The sequence below is a fragment of the Sesamum indicum genome, linkage group LG2, assembly GCF_026168435.1.
Source record: "Sesamum indicum cultivar Baizhima isolate 11 linkage group LG2, ASM2616843v1, whole genome shotgun sequence".
Lineage (NCBI taxonomy): Eukaryota > Viridiplantae > Streptophyta > Magnoliopsida > Lamiales > Pedaliaceae > Sesamum > Sesamum indicum.
This window is the reverse complement of record NC_142658.1, coordinates 19,748,207-19,774,456: the sequence shown is the minus strand read 5'-3', so window position 1 is coordinate 19,774,456 and position 26,250 is coordinate 19,748,207. Positions and strand designations below refer to the sequence as shown.

Genomic DNA, 26,250 nt, shown 5'->3' with positions numbered 1-26,250 from the left:
TAAAATGACGCAGATGGCATTCGTTGCTCCAGAAAATAAAAGCAATACCTCACTTCTTCTATGCTCAAAATGGAAGTAAAATATCTTCTACCGTGACACACACTCACACACACACACCACACGCACACACCACACACACACACTCACACACACACACACTCCTACACCACACACACACACACACACACCCCTCCCCCCCCCCACACACACAAACACATCAAGAGACGCGCAGGCAAGGTAATGGAGAAATCATAATAAGAAGGGGGCATCATTCAGCAAAACTTCTCAAGTTTGTGGTCAATAAAATTGAAAAAAAAATGTTGTAGCTGATTGTGACATATAAAAATATATTCCTTGACATAACGAACTCAATAGAAATTTTCTATACCAGATCATGATTTTTAAATAGGTTGATCCAGAAACTGGATAATATTAATCACAAAATCGTTGCCCTAATACAATTACATATATTAAATACACTGGAAAATGCTGCAATCTTCTTTGCACCAATAATAACACTGGGTTTAAAAGAGCAGCAATAGTTAAGCTCTTCTTGATGCCCACAGGCAGGCTTTCCCCAAAGCATCGAATAGCAACCAACAAGTGAAATAACTTTAAACTCAATAAAATTCCAAAGCAATACTGCAATATTTCAACTACCCATACTGCTCAAAAGCAACATGAGATCAGTGAGTAAACCAAAATCCAAAATACTATGAATACATGAGATGGTTAACAGAAAGCAATTAGCACTAGGTTGGCTTTGTATTTACGAAGGCATTTCAGCAAAAGACCAAGCGACAAGAAACATAAATCACACAAGACGTATCAACCTTTAACAAAGTCAGGATAAAAACTTGTAATGGATTTTGATTACTTCATGAAACTTATCTCTCTTCCAAAAAGTTAAAGCTAGTGTCTCCTTCCGGTAAAGGAATCTTCACTTTCTAAAGAAGAGCCACAGGAATAGTTGTGCCATTTATCAAGCAACACCACAGATTCAACAACTTATAGGCCTAATATCCTGATTTCTGCAATATTAAAACCACATTACTAGGAAACTGTTACCACTCAAATATGTATGAAACTACTCATAAGTACCTGAAGGCAGAAAAATAACAAAAATTTGCGCAGGTGAATGATTAGTTCTTTACCTGATAAACAGTAAGCCACATGTAAGCACAAGCATGAGTCAAGCATCAGCTACAGCATATATAACTGATTAGTAGTTCTTGTGCAAAAGGACCATTCTCCCTCTTCCATGCGAGTACCCAAAAATCAAGGTGATGCTACAGAAACTACCATGTGATTTAAGGGTGAAAATTATAGAGACCGCTATTAGAAGGAAGGAAATCAAAATAGCTAAGCACACCAAAGTTAGGGTTCAAAACTGCAACATTTTATAGTGGTCACTGGCAACCAATTCGAGAATTGGTTAGCAGATCATAACCACCCAAGGCATTTATCAGATTTTAACAATCCACCACTCATTTTCTCTCACTGTATCCCATCTATTAAAGTAAATCAATTCAAGACCATTCTTGCTAACGAAATATATTGAAAAAAAAAAAGAAGTGGGACAATGCACTCTCTCCTGTCCTGTTATTGCTCTTATTTCAATAAATATTCTTTCATATCAGGTAAAAAAAAATGAGAATACTCATCTATGCAAGGACACAAAAATATTACAAAGGACACAAATGGACCACAAAGACATACAATACCCGTAATGTGCATAAAATATTGCACGAGAAAAAGGATTGTGTAGATAGAAATGAAGACTTAGAAATTGAAGGAGAATAGAAAATGTAACAAGATGCAAATGGCATTCGTTGGTGCAGAAGATAAAAGCAACACCTCACTTCTTCTATGTTCAAAATGGAAGTAAAACATGTTCTACCGTGACACACACACACACACACCACACACACACAAACACAAACACCACACGCACACACCACACACACACACTCACACACACACCCCTACACCACACACACACACACACTCACACACACACCCCTACACCACACACACCCCCCTACACCACACACGCACACACACACACCATACACACACACTCACACACACACCCTTACACCACACACACACTCACACACACACACACACCTACACCACACACACACACACACACCCCACACACACATTCAAACACACAAACACATCAAGAGACACGCAGGCAAGGTAATAGAGAAATCAGAATAAGGAGGGGGCATCAATCAAAAAAACTTCTCAAGTTTGTGGTCAATAAAATTGAAAAAAAAAATATTGTAGCTGATTGTGACATGAAAAAATATATTCCTTGACATAACGAACTCAATAGAAACTTCCTATACCAGATCTTGATTTTTAAATAGGTTGATTCAGAAACTGGATAATATTAATCACAAAATCGTTGCCCTAATTACATATATAAAACACACTGGAAAATGCTGCAATCTTCTTTGCTCTAATAATAGCATTGGGTTTAAAAGAGCAGCAATAGTTAAGCTCTTCTTGATGCCCACATACAGGCTTCCCCCAAAGCATCAAATAGCAACCAACAAGTGAAACAACTTTAAACTCAATAAAATTCCAAAGCAATATTGCAATATTTCAACTACCCATACTGCTCAAAAGCAACATGACATCCGTAAGTAAACCAAAATCCAAAATGCTATGAATACATGGGATGGTTAACAGAAAGCAATTAGCACTAGGTTAACTTTGTATTTACTAAGGCATTTCAGCAAAAGACCAAGCGACAAGAAACATAAATCACCCAAGACGCCTCAACCTTTAACAAAGTCAGAATAGAAACTTGTAATGAATTTTGATTATTTCATGAAACTTACCTCTCTTGCAAAAAGTTAAAGCTAGTGTCTCCTTCCGGTAAAGGAATCTTCACTTTCTAAAGAAGAGCCACAGGAATAGTTGTGCCATTTATCAAGCAACACCACAGATTCAACAACTTATAGGCCTAATATCCTGATTTCTGCAATACCAAAACCACATTACTAGGAAAGTGTTACCACTCAAATATGTATAAAAACTACCCATAAGTACCTGAAGGCAGAAAAATAACAAAAATTTGGGCAGGTGAGTGATTAGTTATTTATCTGATAAACAGTAAGCCACATGTAAGCACAAGCATGAGTCAAGCATCAGCTACAGCATATATAACTGATTAGTAGTTCTTGTGCAAAAGGACCATTCTCCCTCTTCCATGCGAGTAGCCAAAAATCAAGGTGATGCTACAGAAACTACCATGTGATTTAAGGGTGAAAATTATAGAGACCGCTATTAAAAGGAAGGAAATCAAAATGGCTAATCACACCAAAGTCAGGGTTCAAAACTGCAACATTTTGTAGTGGTCGCTGTCAATCAATTCGAGAATTGGTTAGCAGATCATAACCACCCAAGGCATTTATCAGATTTTACCAATCCTCCACTCATTTTCTCTCACTGTATCCCATCTAATAAAGTAAATCAATCCAAGACCATTCTTGCTAACGAAATATATTGAAAGGAAAAAAGAAGAGGGACAATGCACTCTCTCCTGTCCTGTTATTGCTCTTATTTCAGTAAATATTTATTCATATTAGGTTAACAAAAATGAGAATACACGTCTATGCAAGCACACAAAAATATTACAAAGGACATAAATATACCACAAGGACACACTTTACCCGTAATGTGCATAAAATATTGCACGAGAAAAAGGATTGTGTAGATAGAAATGAAGACTTAGAAATTAAAGGAGAATAGAAAATGTAAAAAGACGCAGATGGCATTCGTTGGTGCAGAAGATAAAAGCAACACCTTACTTCTTCTATGTTCAAAATGGAAGTAAAACATGTTCTACCGTGACACACACACACACACCATACACACAGACACACACACTCACACACACACCCCGACACCACACACACACACACACACACCACACACACACACTCACGCACACACCCCTACACCACACACACACACACACCACACACACACACCCCTACACCACACACACACACACACACCCACCCCCTCCCCCCACACACACACCCACACCTACACCCCACACACACACACACACACACACCACACACACACTCACACACCACACACACATAGACACAGCCCCACCACACACACACACACCCCTACACCACACATACACACACACCCCTACACCACACCCACACACACACACCACACACACAAAGGACACAAATGGACCACGAAGACACACAATACCCGTAATGTGCATAAAATATTGCACGAGAAAAAAGATTGTGTAGATATAAATGAAGACTTAGAAATTGAGGGAGAATAGAAAATGTAACAAGATGCAGATGACATTCGTTGGTGCAGAAGATAAAAGCAACACCTCACTTCTTCTATGTTCAAAATGGAAGTAAAACATGTTCTACCGTAACACACACACACACACTCACGCACACACCCCTACACCACACACACACACACACCCCTACACCACACACACACAGACTCACACACTCACACACACACACCCCTACACCACACACACAGAGACACACCCCACACACACACACCCCTACACCATACACACACACACACCCCTATACCACACACACACACACACACACACACCCCTACACCACACACACACACACACACACACACACACCCCTACACCACACACACACACACAAACACACACACCCACCCACCTACACCACACACACACACACACACCCCACACACACACACAAACACATCAAGAGACACGCAGGCAACGTAATAGAGAAATCAGAATAAGGAGGGGGCATCATTCAGGAAAACTTCTCAAGTTTGTGGTCAATAAAATTGAAAAAAAAAATGTTGTAGCTAATTGTGACATATAAAAATATATTCCTTGACATAACGAACTCAATAGAAACTTCCTATACCAGATCATGATTTTTAAATAGGTTGATCCAGAAACTGGATAATATTAATCACAAAATCGTTGCCCTAATACAATTACATATATAAAACACACTGGAAAATGCTGCAATCTTCTTTGCACCAATAATAACACTGGGTTTAAAAGAGCAGCAATAGTTAAGCTCTTCTTAATGCCCACAGGCAGGCTTCCCACAAAGCATCGAATAGCAACCAACAAGTGAAATAACTTTAAACTCAATAAAATTCCAAAGCAATACTGCAATATTTCAACTACCCATACTGCTCAAAAGCAACATGAGATCAGTAAGTAAACCAAAATCCAAAATACTATGAATACATGAGATGGTTAACAGAAAGCAATTAGCACTAGGTTAGCTTTGTATTTACGAAGGCATTTCAGCAAAAGACCAAGCGACAAGAAACATAAATCACACAAGACGTATCAACCTTTAACAAAGTCAGGATAAAAACTTGTAATGGATTTTGATTACTTCATGAAACTTACCTCTCTTCCAAAAAGTTAAAGCTAGTGTCTCCTTCCGGTAAAGGAATCTTCACTTTCTAAAGAAGAGCCACAGGAATAGTTGTGCCATTTATCAAGCAACACCACAGATTCAACAACTTATAGGCCTAATATCCTTATTTCTGCAATACCAAAACCACATTACTAGGAAAGTGTTACCACTCAAATATGTATGAAAACTACCCATAAGTACCTGAAGGCAGAAAAATAACAAAATTTGGGCAGGTGAGTGATTAGTTATTTACCTGATAAACAGTAAGCCACATGTAAGCACAAGCATGAGTCAAGAATCAGCTACAGCATATATAACTGATTAATTGTTCCTGAGCAAAAGGACCATTCTCCCTCTTCAATGCGAGTAGCCAAAAATCAAGGTGATGCTACAGAAACTACCATGTGATTTAAGGGTGAAAATTATATAGACCGCTATTAAAAGGAAGGAAATCAAAATGGCTAACCACACCAAAGTCAGGGTTCAAAACTGCAACATTTTGTAGTGGTCGTTGGCAACCAATTCGAGAATTGGTTAGCAGATCATAACCACCCAAGGCATTTATCAGATTTTACCAATCCTCCACTCATTTTCTCTCACTGTATCCCATCTAATAAAGTAAATCAATCCAAGACCATTCTTGCTAACGAAATATATTGAAAGGAAAAAAGAAGAGGGACAATGCACTCTCTCCTGTCCTGTTATTGCTCTTATTTCAATAAATATTCATTCATATTAGGTTAAAGAAAATGAGAATACACGTCTATGCAAGCACACAAAAATATTACAAAGGACATAAATATACCACAAAGATACACAATACCTGTAATGTGCATAATATATTGCACGAGAAAAAGGATTGTGTAGAAAGAAATGAAGACTTAGAAATTGAAAAACAATAGAAAATGTAAAAAGACGCAGATGGCATTCGTTGGTACAAAAGATAAAAGCAACACCTCACTTCTTCTATGTTCGAAATGGAAGTAAAACATGTTCTACCGTGACACACACACACACACCACACACACTCACACACACACCCCGACACCACACACACACACACACACACACACCCCTACACCACACACACACACACACAACCACCCCCTCCCCCCACACACACACCCACACCCACACCACCGCACACCCACACACACACAAACACATCAAGAGACACACACACACCCCACACACACACTCACACACCACACACACACAGACACAGCCCCACCACACACACACCCCTACACCACACACACACACACACACACCACACACACGCACACCCCTACACCACACATACACACACACCCCTACACCACACACACACACACACACAAAGGACACAAATAGACCACGAAGACACACAATACCCGTAATGTGCATAAAATATTGCACGAGAAAAAGGATTGTGTAGATAGAAATGAAGATTTAGAAATTGAGGGAGAATAGAAAATGTAACAAGATGCAGATGGCATTCGTTGGTGCAGAAGATAAAAGCAACACCTCACTTCTTCTATGTTCAAAATGGAAGTAAAACATGTTCTACCGTGACACACACACACACACACACACCACACACACACACTCACACACACACCCCTACACCACACACACACACATACTCACACACTCACACACACCACACACACACACTCACACACTCACACACACACACCCCTACACCACACACACAGAGACACACCCCACACACACACACTCACACACACACCCCTATACCACACACACACACACACACACATTACCCCTACACCACACACACACACACAAACACACACACACACACACCCCACACACACACACACACACAAACACATCAAGAGACACGCAGGCAACGTAATAGAGAAATCAGAATAAGGAGGGGGCATCATTCAGCAAAACTTCTCAAGTTTGTGGTCAATAAAATTGAAAAAAAAAATATTGTAGCTAATTGTAACATATAAAAATATATTCCTTGACATAACGAACTCAATAGAAACTTCCTATACCAGATCATGATTTTTAAATAGGTTGATCCAGAAACTGGATAATATTAATCACAAAATCGTAGCCCTAGTACAATTACATATATAAAACACACTGGAAAATGCTGCAATCTTCTTTGCTCCAATAATAGCACAGGGTTTAAAAGAGCAGCAATAGTTAAGCTCTTCTTGATGCCCACAGGCAGGCTTCCCCCAAAGCATCGAATAGCAACCAACAAGTGAAACAACTTTAAACTCAATAAAATTCCAAAGCAATACTGCAATATTTCAACTACCCATACTGCTCAAAAGCAACATGAGATCAGTAAGTAAACCAAAATCCAAAATACTATAAATACATGAGATGGTTAACAGAAAGCAATTTGCACTAGGTTAGCTTTGTATTTACTAAGGCATTTCAGCAAAAGACCAAGCGACAAGAAACATAAATCATACCAGACGTCTCAACCTTTAACAAAGTCAGGATAAAAACTTGTAATGGATTTTGATTATTTCATGAAACTTACCCTCTCTTCCAAAAAGTTAAAGCTAGTGTCTCCTTTCGATAAAGGAATCTTCACTTTCTAAAGAAGAGCCACAGGAATAGCTGTGCCATTTATCAAGCAACACCACAGATTCAACAACTTCTCCAATAATTAATCAGTTATATATGATGTAGCTGATACTTGACTCATGCTTGTGCTTACATGTGGCTTACTGTTTATCAAGTAAAGAACTAATCATTCACCTGCCCAAGTTTTTGTTATTTTCTATTAATCAGTTATATATGATGTAGCTGATGCTTGACTCATGCTTGTGCTTACATGTGGCTTACTGTTTATCAAGTAAAGAACTATTCATTCACCTGCCCAAATTTTTGTTATTTTCTGCCTTCAAGTACTTATGGGTAGTTTCATACATATTTGAGTGGTAACAGTTTCCAAGTAATGTGGTTTTGGTATTGCAGAAACCAGGATATTAGGCCTATAAGTTGTTGAATCTGTGGTGTTGCTTGATAAATGGCACTAGCATATATAACTTTAGAAAGTGAAGATTCCTTTATCGGAAGGAGACACTAGCTTTAACTTTTTGGAAGAGAAGTAAGTTTCATGAAATAATCAAAATCCATTACAAGTTTTTATCCTGACTTTGTTAAAGGTTGAGACGTCTTGTGTGATTTAACTGATATTAGGCCTATAAGTTGTTGAATCTGTGGTGTTGCTTGATAAATGGCACAGCTGTTCCTGTGGCCCTTCTTTAAAAAGTGAATGATTCCTTTACTGGAAGAAGACACTAGCTTTAACTTTTTGGAAGAGAGGTAAGTTTCATGAAGTAATCAAAATCCATTACAAGTTTTTATGCTAACTTTGTTAAAGGTTGAGGCGTCTTATGTGATTTATGTTTCTTGTCGCTTGGGTTTTTGTTGAAATGCCTTAGTAAATACAAAGCTAACCCAGTGCTAATTCTTTTCTGTTAACCATCCCATGTATTCATAGCATTTTGGATTTTTGTTTACTTTCTGATCTAATGTTGCTTTTGAGCAGTATAGGTAGTTGGATTACCTTGAAGGTAATTTTCTATTTTTTTTTATTTTTATTTTTAAGGATTTGAAGGCACTTTTCTGAATTAGGTAAATTACAGGTATAAATTGCAGGAATTGAAGCGCAGGCGAAGAAAGAGGAAGAGTAGGAAGGAGAAGAGGAGGAGGAGTCACTATCATTTAGATGATGATTCTTCTGATGATTCTGCTGATCTGCGGCATTAAAGGAGGAATAGGAAGGCATATTCAGACTCTGATTCCGACGTCAGTGCTTCAGATGATTCGCGAGTAGGTCGAGGCAAGGAGCGGTCTGAGAAGAACAGCAGGAAACATCGCCATGAAGAGGACTAGCTTCTACAGTATGTGATATGTCTTGTGCTTTTAAAATTCCTCTAAATTGCTGCTAAGTGTGCCTTATTCAATCTTTAATCTGGTGGTTGATGAGCTTCTTGTTGAAAACCACTTTAGCTTAGTGGACAATGCATTAGTTTGGTGCATTTGATGTTTTTCAGTTTGATGTAATGTATCATTTTAATTATTTTGTTCTTCTGGTTGTAAGAATTCTAATATTTACTGATTATGTTATGTGTGATTCCGACATGTGATCGGTCATGTTAGTTGAAATATTGCAGTAATGCTTTGGAATTTTATTGAATTTAAAGTTGTTTTACTTGTTGGTTGATATTCGATGCTTTGGGGGAAGCCTACCTGTGGGCATCAAGAAGATCTTAACTATTGCTGCTCTTTGGGGAGGGGTGTCACGGTAGAACATGTTTTACTTTCATTTTGAACATAGAAGAAGTGAGGTGTTGCTTTTATCTTCTGCGCCAACGAATGTCATCTGCGTCTTGTTACATTTGCCATTCTCTTTCAATTTCTAAGTCTTCATTTCTATCTACATAACCATTTTTCTCGTGCAGAACGTCACCATAGTTTTGCAACATTTTATGCTCATTATGGGTATTGTGTGTCTTTTTATGGTCTATTTATGTCCTTTTTGTAATATTTTTGTGTGCTTGGGTAGATGTATATTCTCATTTTTGTTTACCTGATATGAAAGAGTATTTATTGAAATAAGAGCAATAACAGGACAGGAGAGAGTGCATTGTCCCTCTTCTTTTTTCCTTTCAATATATCTCGTTAGCAAGAGTGGTCTTGGATTGATTTACTTTACTAGAGGGGATATAGTGAGAGAAGATGAGTGAAGGACTGATAAAATCTGATAAATGCCTTGGGTGGTTATGATCTGCTAACCAATTCTTGAATTGGTTGCCAGCGACCACTACAAAATGTTGTAGTTTTGAACCATGAATTTGATGTGTTTAGCCATTTTGATTTCCTTCCTACTAATAGCAGTCTCTATAATTTTCACCCTTGACATGTTGTGTTTTAAATTTTTTAAATTTCTTGCAATGTTGTGTTCGTGTTATATTGTCCATATTACCATGATTGTTCCTATGCATCATAGCTTTGGATGCATAAGTTAGAACAAAACTTGTTAGATTCATTGTGATAGTCCCAAATATAACATTTCTATATTTTGACTCAATTTGAATATTTAACTGACAAATGGTTTCAAAATTGATCACAAAGCAAAGTTATGAACTAATTGCTATGTGCGACAAAGTACATGAACATAGTAGTGAAACTTGAGCCCGACATTTATGAATATAGCAATAGAATTCAAAAAAAATTATTAAATATTCACAACAAATATTAAACAAAATTGGTTGCAAAACCTATATAAATTACAAACCTACAAAAAGGGCTAGCAGAATTCGTAGTAATGAGATAGTTACAGAAATTAAAATAACTATAGTTAAAATTAGCTATACAAATATAAGTTTTTTGAAATAGCAACAATTATTTTTGTAGCTATAGATACAAATATTGAGAATATGCTATGACTAGAATGAAGCAAATGTCCTGTTTTTTTTGTAGTGACGATATATTTATAATTTTTCAAACATAGAAAAGATATTCATAATTGTGGTAAATTTTAAAAAAAAATTTATAATTTATTTTAAAAAATATATTTGTAATTAGATCAAACAGAGCAAAAATATCATAATATTTTCTTGAAGGTGCTGCGATGGTGCGAAAAAAATATCTCAGCATCACACTCTGTATCTCATCAAAAATAGTAAAATAGTTTAATACACGAAAGGTATGACACCGTTTATCCTTGCTCCAGACGGAAGAAACAAGACAACAGTCGTTTTCCGCCGTCGATCAAAAGAGTTTGGAGTTCTCACACACAAATCCTAGGGAAAAATATCTCCATGCAAAGTAGATATTTCCACGTAGATGTAGAGTATGACAGAAACAAAAATGTCGCTAGAAAATTCCAGATGGAGTCGGACGTCCTCTTCTTTCTATCCCAGAAGCCCATAGAACCTCTCTCGCCGTTAGATATTTTCACGCATCCGCTACTGTTTTCATCAATAGGACCCCACCAACACACCGCCTTCCTCCATTTATAACTATCGCTTTCTATTCTATATATGCACCTTGTTTTTGCCGCATACTTTGGCTTCGCAATGTGAAAATCACGGGAGAAGAAGAGGACCCATTTGGAGAATCTTGAATAATTTGGTGGCAACTGTTGGTTTTCGCGGATCATCAATCATTTTCGTTTTGTGGGTTTTGTTGTTTGAGGACTGGAGATGGAGTGCAGCAGTTCGACGCCGTCGTATTATGCCGTTCTTGGTGTGAGCACAGACGCTTCTGATGAAGAGATCCGACGTGCTTATCGTAAGCTGGCAATGGTAAGTTGTATGCGTTTTCAGGTGGAGAAGAAATGTGTGATGGGTTATGGTTCTTGGTTCTTGATTTCAGCGTTTTTGCGTTTTATGATTCTTGGTTCTTGATTAAAGCGTGTTTAGTTTGCGTTGTTTTGGGGGATGTTAAATGTGCTAACATAGCTTGAATTTGATTCAGAGATGGCATCCAGATAAGTGGACTAGAAGCCCTTCTCTTCTTGGGGAGGCTAAACAGAAATTTCAGCAGGTTCAAGAAGCGTATTCAGGTAATTTAATGTGACTGTGCAGTATAATTCTTGCAATTTTGCTGCCCACAAGAAATGAGATTTCTTTGCTTTTCTTTGAAATTTATTTTCTTGAAATATTGGGATGATGTTTTTAATTTCTAATTGATTTGGATAAAACAGTGTTATCTGATTCGAGAAAGAGGATGTTGTACGATACAGGGCTATATGATCGGGACGATGAAGAAAATGATGTAGAGGCAAGTATATATACCCAGTATGCTATAATTGTGTTATAACTGAGTCGGTATGAGCTTTTATTCCTGAAATTTGTTATGTATGCAGGGATTTGCTGATTTTCTTCAAGAAATGATGTCTCTCATGAATGATGCCAAGAAAGAGGTAAGAATCTTGACTCAATAATTCTGTATACAATGGGAAAGTCTAACTTGTATCAGGTGTGGACGGATCTGAATCAATTATGTTGTGAGTGCAATACACGTGGTGTGGTTGGTATATAGTTTAGGAGAAATAACAAATCACACAATAAGTGTATTTAAGAATAGGGCATCCAGTTTACTTTTCCTTTCCTATCAGTTTATTGATCGATATACGAGGACAGAGTAAATTGTATCAGACTAAATGCAATAGAATTTGAAATAGAATATACGATGTAGTTTGTCTGAAGCATTTTGGATTCATGCCCTGTTGTAACATACAACACTTTTGACTTACTCAAAAGGGATTCTTGAAAACAGGAGAAGAACTACAGCATTGAGGAACTGCAGAGCATGTTTTGGGAGATGGCACAAGGTTTTGAGTTTAATAATCTCGCTCAGGAACCTCAGTACGAAGCACAGTGGTTCCTTGGCAGGCCGTTTGGCATTTACGACTCTGTTGGGGGTGATGTGTGGGGCACAGACATGATTCAGGCAAATCCACGCTTTTAAAGAGGTCGACCGTTACAACATATGGAGAAAATCATCGTGCAGACCAGCAGCAAATGGAGGCTTTTCGTTTTTCTCGCATGTCTGAGATCCTGCCTGTTGCATCTGTTTTACTGCCAAACTGGCTGTTGTGTAACTATTGTGGGGTTCTCCCATGTTTTGGTTCTGGGACGTTGTGGGAGGTTGAACTTTACATGCTCTTCTCTTGGCTACTCCAGAACTGTGTTAGTGTGTTGACATCACATGAAACAAAGATGTTACGAGTGAATATTGACATGATCGCTGGTTTCTACTCTACTATACATGGGTAGACTGTTATACTCTACTATATATAGGCAGACTGTTATACGAGTTTCATGATCTTCTATCTCATTTTGATGTTATTTATCGGTGTTATGTTGTTATAAAAAATTAAAACGTGTGATATTAAAATGTGATAATAGTTCAAATTTTGCCTTTGTTTAATTATTTCTCAACACACCCAATAGAATCAAAATTAACCACCTCAAATGATTTCGATGTTAGACTTCAAACTATTGGATATTGTCTTTAGTTGCAGTCCAAGTTTCACCAGTGGCCAATTGGGCTCTTAAGCGGACTGGGGGCTCTTGAAACTCATGGGCCGCCCGGTCTGGAGGAATTTTCGTGAGGAAGATTGGCAATTAATTTTACATTCAAATATTGACTACAGATATAATATAGTAATCAGTACATTAATGTAACATAATAAAATTACATCTGATGCAGCTTGATCCAGGTCGACGTTCTCAAAGTGGCAATCAGATAATGATCTAGTGATGTTCCGAAATAGGGGTGTTGATGAGTATTTCGATTTGAATGAGTAAGCGTTGGGCTAGTAAAAATAGTCTCTAACTAAATCTTTCACTGTTTAAGTTAGTTTTGAATTTAAAATTATAAAGGATTGCAGAATGCAGTTTAATAGTAATAAACACATATCTATTAAATGAATTATCTATGTATTTGTAGAGTAGTATGCTTCAGAAATCATATAAATCACGCATTAAATGAATAACTATCACATGAATTTTATATTTACATTATGAATATCTACTCAAATCAAGTTTAATAGTTAGCTCTCGGTCTTTCAGTTTGGTAAATCAAATACCATGATCTAATAATAAAGCATTATGATTAGTTGATAGCTGCAAAATAGAGATTGGCCTTCAAGTTTGATTGAATCTTCGCTATGAATAATAGTTAATGTAGAATTTTAGTTGAATTTTCACTAAAAATAATAGTTATTCTTGAACTTTACAATATCATTTGAAAAAGTCGTGGGTTGATTCTCCCAAATCACTCGCTTTCTTGGGAAAAGTGAATGATTGGATAAGGGCCGACGATCATAGTAATTCTATAAACAGACAAAGCGTGATATGACCATTATATCGCGTCAGCTGGCCGTGCTACGGCCACACGCTTATCCCAGGTTCAACCACGTGTCCACTTTAGCTTCTTGGATCAAGCCTTGAATTTGGGCCTGATATCTTCCCCTCAATTGTCCATAAATGGGCTAGCCTAAATAGAACTGGGCTCCTTTAAACCTTATTAGACGAATATGGTGTCAATATATTTTAGATGAATAATCACGTACGGTTGCAAACAATATCACGCACATGATTTGAGTCGAACCGAATACACTATTGTTAAAATTTATTTAAATTATTACTAAGCTTAAAATTTTATTTTTAAATTTAATTTAATTATTAATGAAGTTTAAATGAGTTTTACTTAGACCAAGATCGAATCAAGCTTGAGTAATTTGATATTTATAAGTATATTTTATTATTTCTGCACCAATAAGTCGATCTTGGGCCGAACAAAAATATTTCTCATAATGTTTTAACTATGATTAATATTTTAACATTACTTACAAAAACAATAATAGATGATCATTGTGAAGCTGTAAATATTTTTTATAATTTTTTATTCTGACCATAATAATTAAATATAACTAAGATTTGTTCTTAGTTGCTGGAGCTTATTCTTCTTACACCGACGTTGGAATTGATAGTGACATTAAAGGTACCGTCCATTTCCAAAGCCTATTTCCTAATACTAATTGCTGGCATGTGATGATGTTCCCATCATTGTGATGTATGCTTTTATCATGGAGCTTAGCACACAAGAAATATTTGAAAGTAACACATAAATCATCGCATCAAACGTTTCTAATTATACGTTATCACTCAACTAATTATGTTTAGTTTTTAATAATTAATAATTTTCTAAACTATAAAAAAAATTTAAAAAATACCTACATCATTCAATACATTCAATTTATCCCACGACGATCAATAATCTAATAATATATAAAACTACTAAATTCGACTTACAAATAATGAGCTGCACGTGACCAGAAGAATTTAAAATTAAAAAAAAACTATATGTTCAAGTGCTAAAAAATTTATATTAGTAGAACGAAAACTTCAAAATAAAATACTACGGACCCTAAAATCATTTACTTTCCTAAATATTAATAGACAAACATTGATTTTTTTTAAATGTAGAAATTAGTATTTCTAAAGAGAAAAATTTTATGGGGTTGTCCAAAATTTGTTTAGTAAAAAGAAAATTGGCATATTGAAGAGGCTTTGGCTGATTGCCCTAAAACTTGCTTTATATCATGTTCAGATGATACCTTCTCCACATATTCCTCATATGCCTTTGATTATGGGGGAGGGAAAGGTCATCCACATGCCAAACACGACCTGCCCACCTTGACTTCCCTTATAATCCATCAAAATTCCCAATTATTCCATCACTATACTTATTTTATTAAATTAAATCATATAAATATTTAAATACCCAAAACAGTGTGTATTGCCCAATCTTTGGCATGCATACGTTAGGTAATACATGTATTTTTATGGAAATATTGTGTCAATTATTGATACTACGTAGTAACATGCAATCACACACCTACACGCATATATATATATATATATATATATTAAAAAAGTGCTAAATTACAATAAATTCTCATGTGATTTGAAATAATTATAAATATTTTATTATAGTTTAAAAAATGATTGTTATTATCCTAATGTTTGATAAAATTAGATATGTAGTTTTTGGATGAATGTTTGAAATTGTCGACTTTACATTTATTTTATTTTTTTTAAAAAATAAAAATTATAAAAAAAAGGGGACAAGATTATTTGGAAAAATTAAAAAATTACGCACTTAGTCCGTCAAAAAATTAAAAAGATAAGTAAAATTATAATTAATCAATCATAAGGGCATATTGGTCAGTTTATATAGAAATTTGGGAGACTAACATATTGTAATAATTATTAGATGACTATTAAAAATAAAAGAATATTTATAATTTTTCAAATAATAAAAAATATTTTTTTTTAGTTATGCTCAATTTCAAAGGAGTTTATTGTAGTTTATTCTTAAAAAAAATGCAAAATCAATAATTTAAGGGCTAATTTATGGGGGGGCCCTCAAAGTGGACCATCCACATGGGATTAATGGTGAATTGGCTTGTTTATTAAGCCAAACACCCCCAATACACAAAAATTAGAATTCAAGGAAACCCAATCATGTCACACTCACCTCCATTTGTACATATTGGATTTATTTATATATTTTATTTTTATATTAAAATATTAATTTAAAATATAGAATTCGAACTTTCTAAAATAACAATTTTTATATGATTGATTACTTTTACTGAACTGTACACAAACCATACACCAAATATGTTATATTTATCATATAATTGATTCAAATTCGAGTAAATTTTAATTTAGAATTTTCCCTAAAAAAGGACAATTATTTCTCCAAACTTCTCTTAGCCCTTTTTGCAACTTCCATGCACCTAAGAAAACGTAAACAAACTCTCCCCTCAACACCACTCTTCTTCTCCTCTCCTCTCTACATACCTAACATTACCTCACTTCAACCCCCACACAACACCTCTCCTAATTTTGCTCGAAAACTTCAAATTCTTGGCAGAAAACAGTTGGAATTTCTTCCGATGGCCAGACTCAAAGTGCTGCAATTCACTATCTTGATTGCGATGCTCTCAACTTTGGTTCAAACTGAGGAACTCATCGATTCAAGAAAGCTTGATGAGACCCCTCCCGATTTGCAGAACAAGTGCGGCAGCTGCCCCTGCAACAACCCTTGCAACCCACCGCCGTCTCCTCCGCCACCGTCTCCACCACCACCACCGCCTCCGGCGCCGAAGAAGCAGCCTCCGCCGAGCAATTACTGCCCCCCTCCACCTAGCGGCGGCGGCGGCGGCCAGTACCCACCAAACCCGCCTTACATATACATAAACGGCCCGCCTGGAAATCTATACCCGGTTGACGCGTACTATTCGGGTTCCGGCCGGAGCTTCTCCGCCGGGTTGATGCCGTTCTTGATAGCCGGTGCTGTAGGGATGATGATAGCTTTGTTGTGAAGAGATTTACGGTAGAAAATGAAGAAAAGCAGCCAATTTTCGGAGGTACAAAAATGAAGTCCATAGAGTTGGGATGATCATCGGAGGAAATTTTCATTCTAATTCAATAGCTCCATCAAATGTTAATTCATACTTTGAATAATTAACCCTTTTATCATTAATTTTCCCTTGTTGCTATTGTACAAGTTTACGTGTTAATCTGATCATGTAAGTCAATAATATAATGATAATTTTCCATTTTCTAACTCACCACGTTAATTACTATTTATTTACATTTTAATTTTTCAGATTTGTGAAAAATTTTAATTTTAGTCGACTCAGCAATTTTAGTCCTTTCCAAATCCTTCTCCATGATTTTGTCCTATTAATTTTTAAAAAATTTCACACGTTAAGAATAAAAAGAATCGAAATTTAATTAAATACTAAAAAATACGCCAATTAAACTGATCACACATATACTTTTTGAATCATTTTTATTCTCAATATGAGAAACTTTAAACAACACAATAAAAATCCCTTCTCTCTATACTTAAAGGGCTATATATAATTGTAAATTTTCCTTCAAAATCGCATGCTGATTTGTTAGTAATTAACTGGCTACAAATTTGTCATATATATTAGGTGTAGATGCATTAAAAATATATGGAATCACTATTTTATTTAATAAAGGTAGCGAAAGGTACATAAATGCATTATCCACCAGCTTATCCTTCCCACTTGTATTTAATTAAATATTATGCTTTTTGAGGGAGTGTTTGGGTCCACCAAGAAGCATATAGCATATAGCATATAGTCGGGGATGAGGTGTCCCTTAGCATGCCCAGTTAATTACGTCTGCTTCTTTCTACCCTATTTTCTTCCCTTATTTCTTCCTTTTCCGATTGTATTTCTACCTACGCAAGAAGATAGATTGCTTGACTTATTCTACGCCAAGAAGGTCTAGTGTCCATATTTATCTTTGAATTTTATCTCCAATTTAGTATTCTCTTAGGCGTAATTTTTTTCTTGGAAGTGATGTGAATTTATGAACTTTCACTGTAGAGAATGATCATATTTAAACCAACCGTTCATACCAATCATTAAAAATATATTTTACATTGTGTATTTATTACATATCTTTTTTTTTGACTGACTGTTTATAATCGAATTTTAAAATGTATTTAATGAAATTAGAAATAATTATTATAATTAACCTGAAATGTGGCACGTAGAATATCCAAAATTGTATGAATGGTAGGATGCCAATTTTATGTATGGACGAGTGATCCAACCTTGGATCCTTGCATGTATTTATGTATGTATGTTTGATTTGTAGGATGAGCAAAGATGCACTAATTTCACAAGATCAGTTTTCCATTTTCCTAGGACGAGAAATGTAAACTAAAAACAAAAGAAAGAAAAGAGACAAGTTTCTAAAATTGCTTTTTCATACATCCCCATGATCTCATTATCATCTCATCCACAGTTGTCAGAATGCGTAGAGGAAATCAACTTCGGTTGCACCAAATCATGGGTCCCATTAGGGTCCGTGTCAAGGCAAACGCTTGTTTGGACGGTCATCAAAGATGGCGGTTCACTGCACCTATCCACTCGCTCCTATTTATTCCTCCTAATCCTAACCTATACTGTCACTGCGTACTGAATTGTTAAGACTCTGTGTGGGTGGGTGGGTGGGTGGGTGCGTGCCTCACTTAATACATTTTTTAACCAATTACTTATAATTATATTATAAATTTTAATTATTAATTATCAATATAATAAATTCTATTTAATTAATAATTACTATTAAAATAACTTGATAATTAAAAAATATTTTATACGTAATTTTAAGTTAATACTATCTATTACAACTATACAAAATCAATATGAAAACTTAAATTTTGATAACGGTTAAATAATTCTCACCGTGATTCTAACAGTAATCAAAATACTGTCATAATTCTAACGGTAGCTAATGTTTTGGCATCATTTTGAAAAAAACAATAAATAATAGTTCATCACATAATCACAGTTAATTAGTATACTATAATTTTTATTTTTGATTATAATGATTAATTATAATAAAAATTATGTTTTTTATAATATTTTCACGTAACGAAGATTTAATCTCATGATTTTATGATAATAGAGTCTCGAATTTATCAATTAAACTAAATTTGTTGGGCAGTTGGTCGCTTTACTTGCTAACCTTTCTTGGTAGTGAATAATGGAGTTGTAATAAATCTAATGCAAATAAACAAACGTACTATCGATTTGACGTTAAAACGAATGACTTACGCCCACATGTCATATGGCCAATCAATGTGTGAAGTTTCTTCAGCATGTAATAATTTTTTTATGCAATCTTTCCAACTTCTTTTTTCAATGTTAATGCGGTTATTATTATATCGTTTTATATATCTAAATTCAAAATTAATAAATACATTAAAAACTATAAAACTACTATAGAAGTAATTATATATTTAGATTCGTAGAATTTGAACCAATTATGTTTTTATGGTGAGATTTCAACTTTATCAATCAAGTAAGGCTTTAATCACTCTTTTTGTTCTATGTTTGCAACCCTTTCAAATACGGTAGTAGAAAAGTGGACTGAAAAAATTCTATGAAAATATTTTGATATTTCTTTTAGTTCAAAAATCAAATATCTACATGTCTAATTGTTCACTTAGCAAAATGTATAATTGCGTTTATTTTATAATTCATTTTTAATTGTTTCGGGTACTGTACGCAATTCGTATTAGTTAATTAATAGCAAATATAATATTATAATGTTACAGAATATTTATATTATGCCCACGTAATTAAAGTAAAAGTCCAGAAATTGGCTGTGTGCGTAAAATATTTCTATTTTTTGTTTTTTAATTTTTTTTTGTGAAATAGTAAGTACATGATTTTCAAAACACATTCTAACAAAACGGGAAGAAAAGGCATTAAGGTCAATACGTATAATCTCTAACTAGGCAATATTTAAATCTACGGATGAAAATTTTCCATCTAAATAATAAAATAAAATAAAAAGCCTAAAAATGAAAATTACTCGATTACTGAAAATTCAATTAATTTATTGCATAATTGCACGTTTTATTTATTTTTTTGCATAATCACAAGTATATTTCATCTCGCCATGTAATTCTAATTTTTACCGTAAATAAGAATGTTTGCTTATTACGCAATTCACTTTTTAATTATTCCTTTGTCTTAAATTAATTGAATCATGGGAAGATTATTACATATATGGGCAGGGCATAGTTGGTGTTATTTCAAATAAGATTGAAGGGTATCTATAGTGATTAATACATCAACACCAGATTTATTGTAAAAGGTGGAAAATGCATCAAATTTCTCTTGATTGAAAAATGCGTACACAGAATTTTCCAAGAAATATTAGGAGTCCGTTGCTGCTGTCCCATTTCTTTGTCTTTGTTTAAGAAAGTAAAGAGAAAGCTGACCTAACTTTCCCACCTTATTTTACTAAACTAATTAATTGCCGAATTCGTTGGCTGTTTAGGTGTTGTTATAGCACATACACACACCCTTTACCTTAAAGTTTGTGAACATCTAAACCAAAAGCTTATTCCTTTTGCCGACAGAAAAAAAATCCTCTATTTTAATTGTTGATGTGTTGAATTATTTTTTTAATTTACATATATATATACATATATTAAATAATGGTTGATCGAATAGAAAAATTAACTGTTAACTATGTCATGATAAAAACTAGTATATAAAAGTATATTAAAATAATAAAAATTATAAAAATATAAATATTTTTTAAAGTTAATGAAGAAATTGAAAGTATCACAAATTTGACAGTGAAAGTCGTATGTTAAAATTGTACGTCAAGAAAAAAAATAGAAAAATTGCATAAGTAACAAAAGTAATAAACTATTTACCATTATAATTAAGTTATAACTAAATTTTATTGCCAATAAATATTAGTCTCCCCTTTCTTAAAATAATATATATGTATATATATAATTTGTTCTATAAATTATAATATAAACAACAACTTAGGTAATCATAGGAGATAAAAATTTAATTAGATTATAGGCTTAATGAGTTTGTTCATTTACTAATATATACTTCAAATAATTATTATAACGTGAGTGTTGGTTTGTTGGTATTTTTCTCAATTTTTATATGAAATTTTATGGGATTAATTTCAAATTGTATCAATTTTTGTTTAAAAAATTTTAGAAACATTCATGAACCAGTCAGTTCACTTAAATCGAAATTGGGTCAATCGGGTCACCGATTCAACTATTGGTTCGAGCAATATTTAAGGAATAAAATAATTTTCAGGTTAGTTCGATTTTATGAGTTAGACCAAACTATTTTATGGATCGAATGATAATTCAACTTCAACCAATCAATCCAAACTAAATTTCAAAATATTACATTAAATAATATAATGAATCAGTGCTATCAGGGGGTGAAAAATAAAAAGAAAGAAAAACCAAAACCCACGTCCACTGTCCCAAGTAATTTTCAAAGGATTGATTGTGCAAACGTCTTAATTAGTAGTTCTATTTTCGACACCCACATGCATACACCACAAAGTTTAGCTGTCATTTACTTATCCTGTCCAACGGACGTGTTTTTTTTTTTTTTTTTTGCATTTGTTGACTTGATTAACACATTATGAGACTTGGATTTGATTAAGACCAAGCAATTTCACGTTTGTTAGAAGTTGTCATATTAGAGTTTTTATCAAATGTGTGTATTTATTTCACTTTAAATGAATATTTATTTTATTTTGTATGAATTATTATAATTTATTTATTATTATAAATTATATTAATATATTAATTGAATAAATACATTAGTTAATATATCGAAATAAGTTATTATAATTTTTTTATTATTATTAGTAAAAAAAAAAAGCATTACGAGCTAAAATTGATGTTATAAAATTAGAAATTGTGGAATAAGAGCAAATGATATTTTTCTATTTATTTTGAAATTACTTCTGATAATATATATAATGGTGATTGAAAAGCAATAGAATTATAGAATATATAAATACTTATGATGATTAATAAATAATTAGCTAAGAAATCTTATACTAAGAAACAAATAAATTATTTCTTATATTATAAATTACTACTAGTGTGTACCCTGTGCTATGCATGGATTAAATTATTAAATAATTAAAATATATTTTTTAAAAGTTTTAATTGTGTAAAAATAAAATGAAAGAGATGTTTTTGAATTAATGATACAAATAAGTTTGTTTTTCAAATTATATTGCATCAATATTAAAGAAATTTAAATTCACAATGTATATAAAGATATATATCAATAGAAATAATTGAATAAGTATACTTTTATAAACTAAAAAACAATCATCTTTATATTAAAGAAAGTTATTAAGAATAAATTCAATTATAATAAATTGCAAATTCTTAAGAAGATAAATGGAAAATTATATGATGAAAATATAATTAATTTGTTGAAGGTCAACTTATAATATATGAAATAAAATAATAAACCAATCAAATGACTAATTAATAAAATTGCAACATTAACACAAAAATGATTATAATTAACACAAAATTATATATTTCGTAAATTCATGAAATAAAAATTGATGATAAAAAAGTAAAAGCAATAAAAAATTTCGATCTTAAATAATCTCGCAAAATTCAAAATTGATAATAAAAAAATAAAATTTAATAAAAAAAAATTCAGACATAAGAAATTTCATGAACTAATAAAAAAATAACAAATATAAATTTAAAATAATTATAGTAAACACAAGAATCATATATTTCAGGAACTCATGAAATAAAAATTGATAATATAAAAAGTAAAAATCAATGAAAAAATTTTGACCATAAGAAATTTTATGAACTCATAAAAAAATAATAAATACAAATTAAACAAAAATGATTATAACTAATATAAAAATTATGTATTTTATGAATTACTCATGAAACCAAAATTGATAAATAGAAAAAGTAAAAAGCAAAAAAGATGAAATTTTTTTTGATCTTTCATGGTTTCATGATACGAAAATTGATAGTAAAAAAAATAAAAAAACCAATAAAAAAAATTTGAACATAAAATATTTCATTACCTCATAAAAAAAATGAAATAAACAAAATGATTATAATTAGCATGACCAATATCATATATTTCAAGAACTCATAAAATAAATATTGATAATAAAAAATAAAAAAAATTGATCTTTCATTGATGCCATAAAACAAAAAATGATAATAAAAAAATTTGAACATAAAAAATTGATGAACTCATAAAAAATAATAACTACAAATTAAACAAAAATAATTATAATTAACACAAAAATCATATATTTCATGAACTCATGAAAAAAATTAGATAATAAAAAGGTGAAAAATAATAAAAAATTCAATCTTTCATGATCTCATTAAACGAAAGTTAATAATAAAAAAATTAAAAATCAAGGAAAAGATTTTCGAACATAAGAAATTTTTAACTTATAAAAAATTAATGATACAAATTAAACCAAAATGATTGTAATTAACATAAAAATCATATATATATTTCATGAACTCATGAAATAAAAACTTATAATAAAAAGAATAAAAAACAGTGAAAAATTTTCAATCTTTATTCTCATGAAACGAAAATTGATAGTAAAAAAACAAAAAATCAATGAAAAAGATTTTGACCATAAGAAATTTTACAAACTCATAGAAATATGCAACATGGTTTTAATTATAGCTAATGTTTTAACTTTACTTACAGAAACAACAGCTAATTCATAATTGTTACGTACCGTAATTAATTGACATTCATTTGTTTATCTTTTATCATGATATTTAATTATGATAAAAATTCATATTTCTTGTGATGTTATTCTAATTTTAAACAATTGAATTTAACATAATTATCCTGCATCAATATAGTGGGTGGGGGGGGGGGGGGAGTTATGTGTGAAAAGTATGATGGATCTGGACGAAATATACAGGTAGCAATGATGTAGGAGAGGAGGCGTGAGATCTTATAAAGTGTACTTGAAATTTGAATGCTTCAAAGCAAAACAAACCCAAGATCCAAGATTGCATTTTCAATATACATATATGCATATAAGCATGGGGATTTTGGGCTTAAGGCCCTGTTTGGTCAAACATTAAATTGCAAAAAATCAAACAAGGACAAGGCGTTTTGCATGGATCCCAATTTCTTGTTTTATGGGAATTATTATTGTGGGGAAATGCGACTTTTAATTTCCGTGCCCTTTAACTTGATTCAGACGTCCCTCCCTGGTGCGCTTGTACCCACCGCTGGAAATTCACATTAAGCTTTTATTTTAAATTTTATTACATCTTTAATTTTATTCAATATACGTACACACTAGTGTGTATATAAATTATATTATCTATTTTATTCAAAAAAAAATTACGTAGACACTAAAAGAAAATTTATTATTAGCTATGGATTAAAATTATAATAAATAAGTATTATTAAATATGATTATATAGAACATGACAAATGTTTTAGCCATTCTTGCAAAAATCATGACCAACATCTATTGCGTGGCGCGACCAATAATTATTTGCTACAACTATTTATTATTAATTATAACAATTAACTGTAATAAAAAGTTATAGCTCTTCTACTTAAAAAGATCCAAAGTTCATACGATGTTGAGAAAACAAATTCCATCCAAACCCAATTTGATGACGTGAAATATATATATATAGGAATAGGTTTGGCAGACTAATCCAAGTTGGAAGTCGAGGTTGTTCTAAGGGTATTTTAGATAAAAAATCTAAAATTTGAAAAATAAAAGATTGTTAGGTTAGTTGGGAAGTTTTTAACTAAGATTCTCTATTAATGCTTAAGTCAGTTTGAGATTGAAATACAATAATTCGAATTGGAGTTATATAGCGTTGATCTTTGTAATAGACGTGTCTTACTATAAATAAAGGGCAATAAATGTATTTATAAGGCAAAATGTGTTCACTTACCTGATTCATGTGACATCATCTCTCACAAAGTATAGTCAAACGATCCACAACTTGACTAAGGGTTATTGGATGGGTTGTGGAAGTGGATCGGGTGGAAACCGATGAGTTTTTTTGGCCAAAAATTATAAAGTACTTATTTTATTGTTTTATTATTATTATTATTATCATCATAATAATAATATATTATTTATTACATTATTTAATATTTTAATTTAATTAAATCAAATAATGATTAAATATATTATTTTCAAATCCATGAATATATGAAATCAACACAAAGTTAATTATTACAAAAGTGGACATATACCCACATTCATGACTTGAACTGACAGTCTTTTTAAGTTGTGAGATGGGATATCTAGAATATCTCGAAGTCTAAACTCTCCCAAATCTAAAATGCCAAAATAGTTGTTTATCTAATTAATTGATCTAATCAAATTCAATAATCTACTAATGTCATCAGAAAAAATATAATTATTGATCGTGGTTAATTATTATAATTAAAAACAAAAAATCATGACGAAATCTAATTAACTTCGTCTATTCAACGACTACTAGTTGTTGTTTTTATAGACGAAGTCAACACATTCACCATATCTAAAAATCATGTCAAATATTATTGGTCATAGCTAAAACTATAGTAATATTGATTAATTGTGATCACAATTTAAATTTTCGTTTTAATTTTATATGATTGTGATAGATAATATTGATTTTGTATGATGTTTATGTTACAGTTATTTAAAAGGATTAATTAAATTTAAACCCCCTCTGAAAAGCTGAAACTACACTTTTCTCAAAAAAAAATTCAAAATTATACTTACACCCCATAAAAAATTTATATATTGTTTCCTCCATCCCCTATTTCCTTAGCATTTTGACGAAAAATATTTATATTAGCAAAATAATTATATAAATTTTTAATTTTACTCTTATTTAAATTCTCATGTAA

General features: G+C 32.6%; 2 protein-coding genes across 2 annotated transcripts; both read left to right on the top strand.

The window, feature by feature from the left end:
* The first annotated feature begins 11,325 nt into the window (after positions 1-11,325).
* LOC105156253 (uncharacterized) lies at positions 11,326-13,199 on the top strand. The gene is made up of 5 exons (XM_011072331.3): positions 11,326-11,737; positions 11,910-11,997; positions 12,139-12,215; positions 12,301-12,357; positions 12,714-13,199. Exons 1-5 carry the CDS (start codon positions 11,636-11,638, stop codon positions 12,903-12,905), a joined length of 516 nt encoding a protein of 171 aa, XP_011070633.1. The 5' UTR covers positions 11,326-11,635; the 3' UTR covers positions 12,906-13,199.
* A 3,530-nt stretch (positions 13,200-16,729) lies between these two features.
* LOC148789255 (uncharacterized) lies at positions 16,730-17,582 on the top strand. The gene has a single exon (XM_088877277.1). It carries the CDS (start codon positions 16,744-16,746, stop codon positions 17,335-17,337), a length of 594 nt encoding a protein of 197 aa, XP_088733403.1. The 5' UTR covers positions 16,730-16,743; the 3' UTR covers positions 17,338-17,582.
* Positions 17,583-26,250: the final 8,668 nt, after the last annotated feature.

Excerpts from the sequence above, each read along its gene's own strand:
- LOC105156253 (XM_011072331.3), top strand. The coding sequence starts at position 11,636 with ATGGAGTGCAGCAGTTCGACGCCGTCGTATTATGCCGTTCTTGGTGTG. Across the intron at positions 12,216-12,300 it reads ATGAAGAAAATGATGTAGAG|GGATTTGCTGATTTTCTTCA; the intron begins GCAAGTATATAT and ends TTATGTATGCAG. Across the intron at positions 12,358-12,713 it reads TGAATGATGCCAAGAAAGAG|GAGAAGAACTACAGCATTGA; the intron begins GTAAGAATCTTG and ends TCTTGAAAACAG.
- LOC148789255 (XM_088877277.1), top strand. The coding sequence starts at position 16,744 with ATGCACCTAAGAAAACGTAAACAAACTCTCCCCTCAACACCACTCTTC.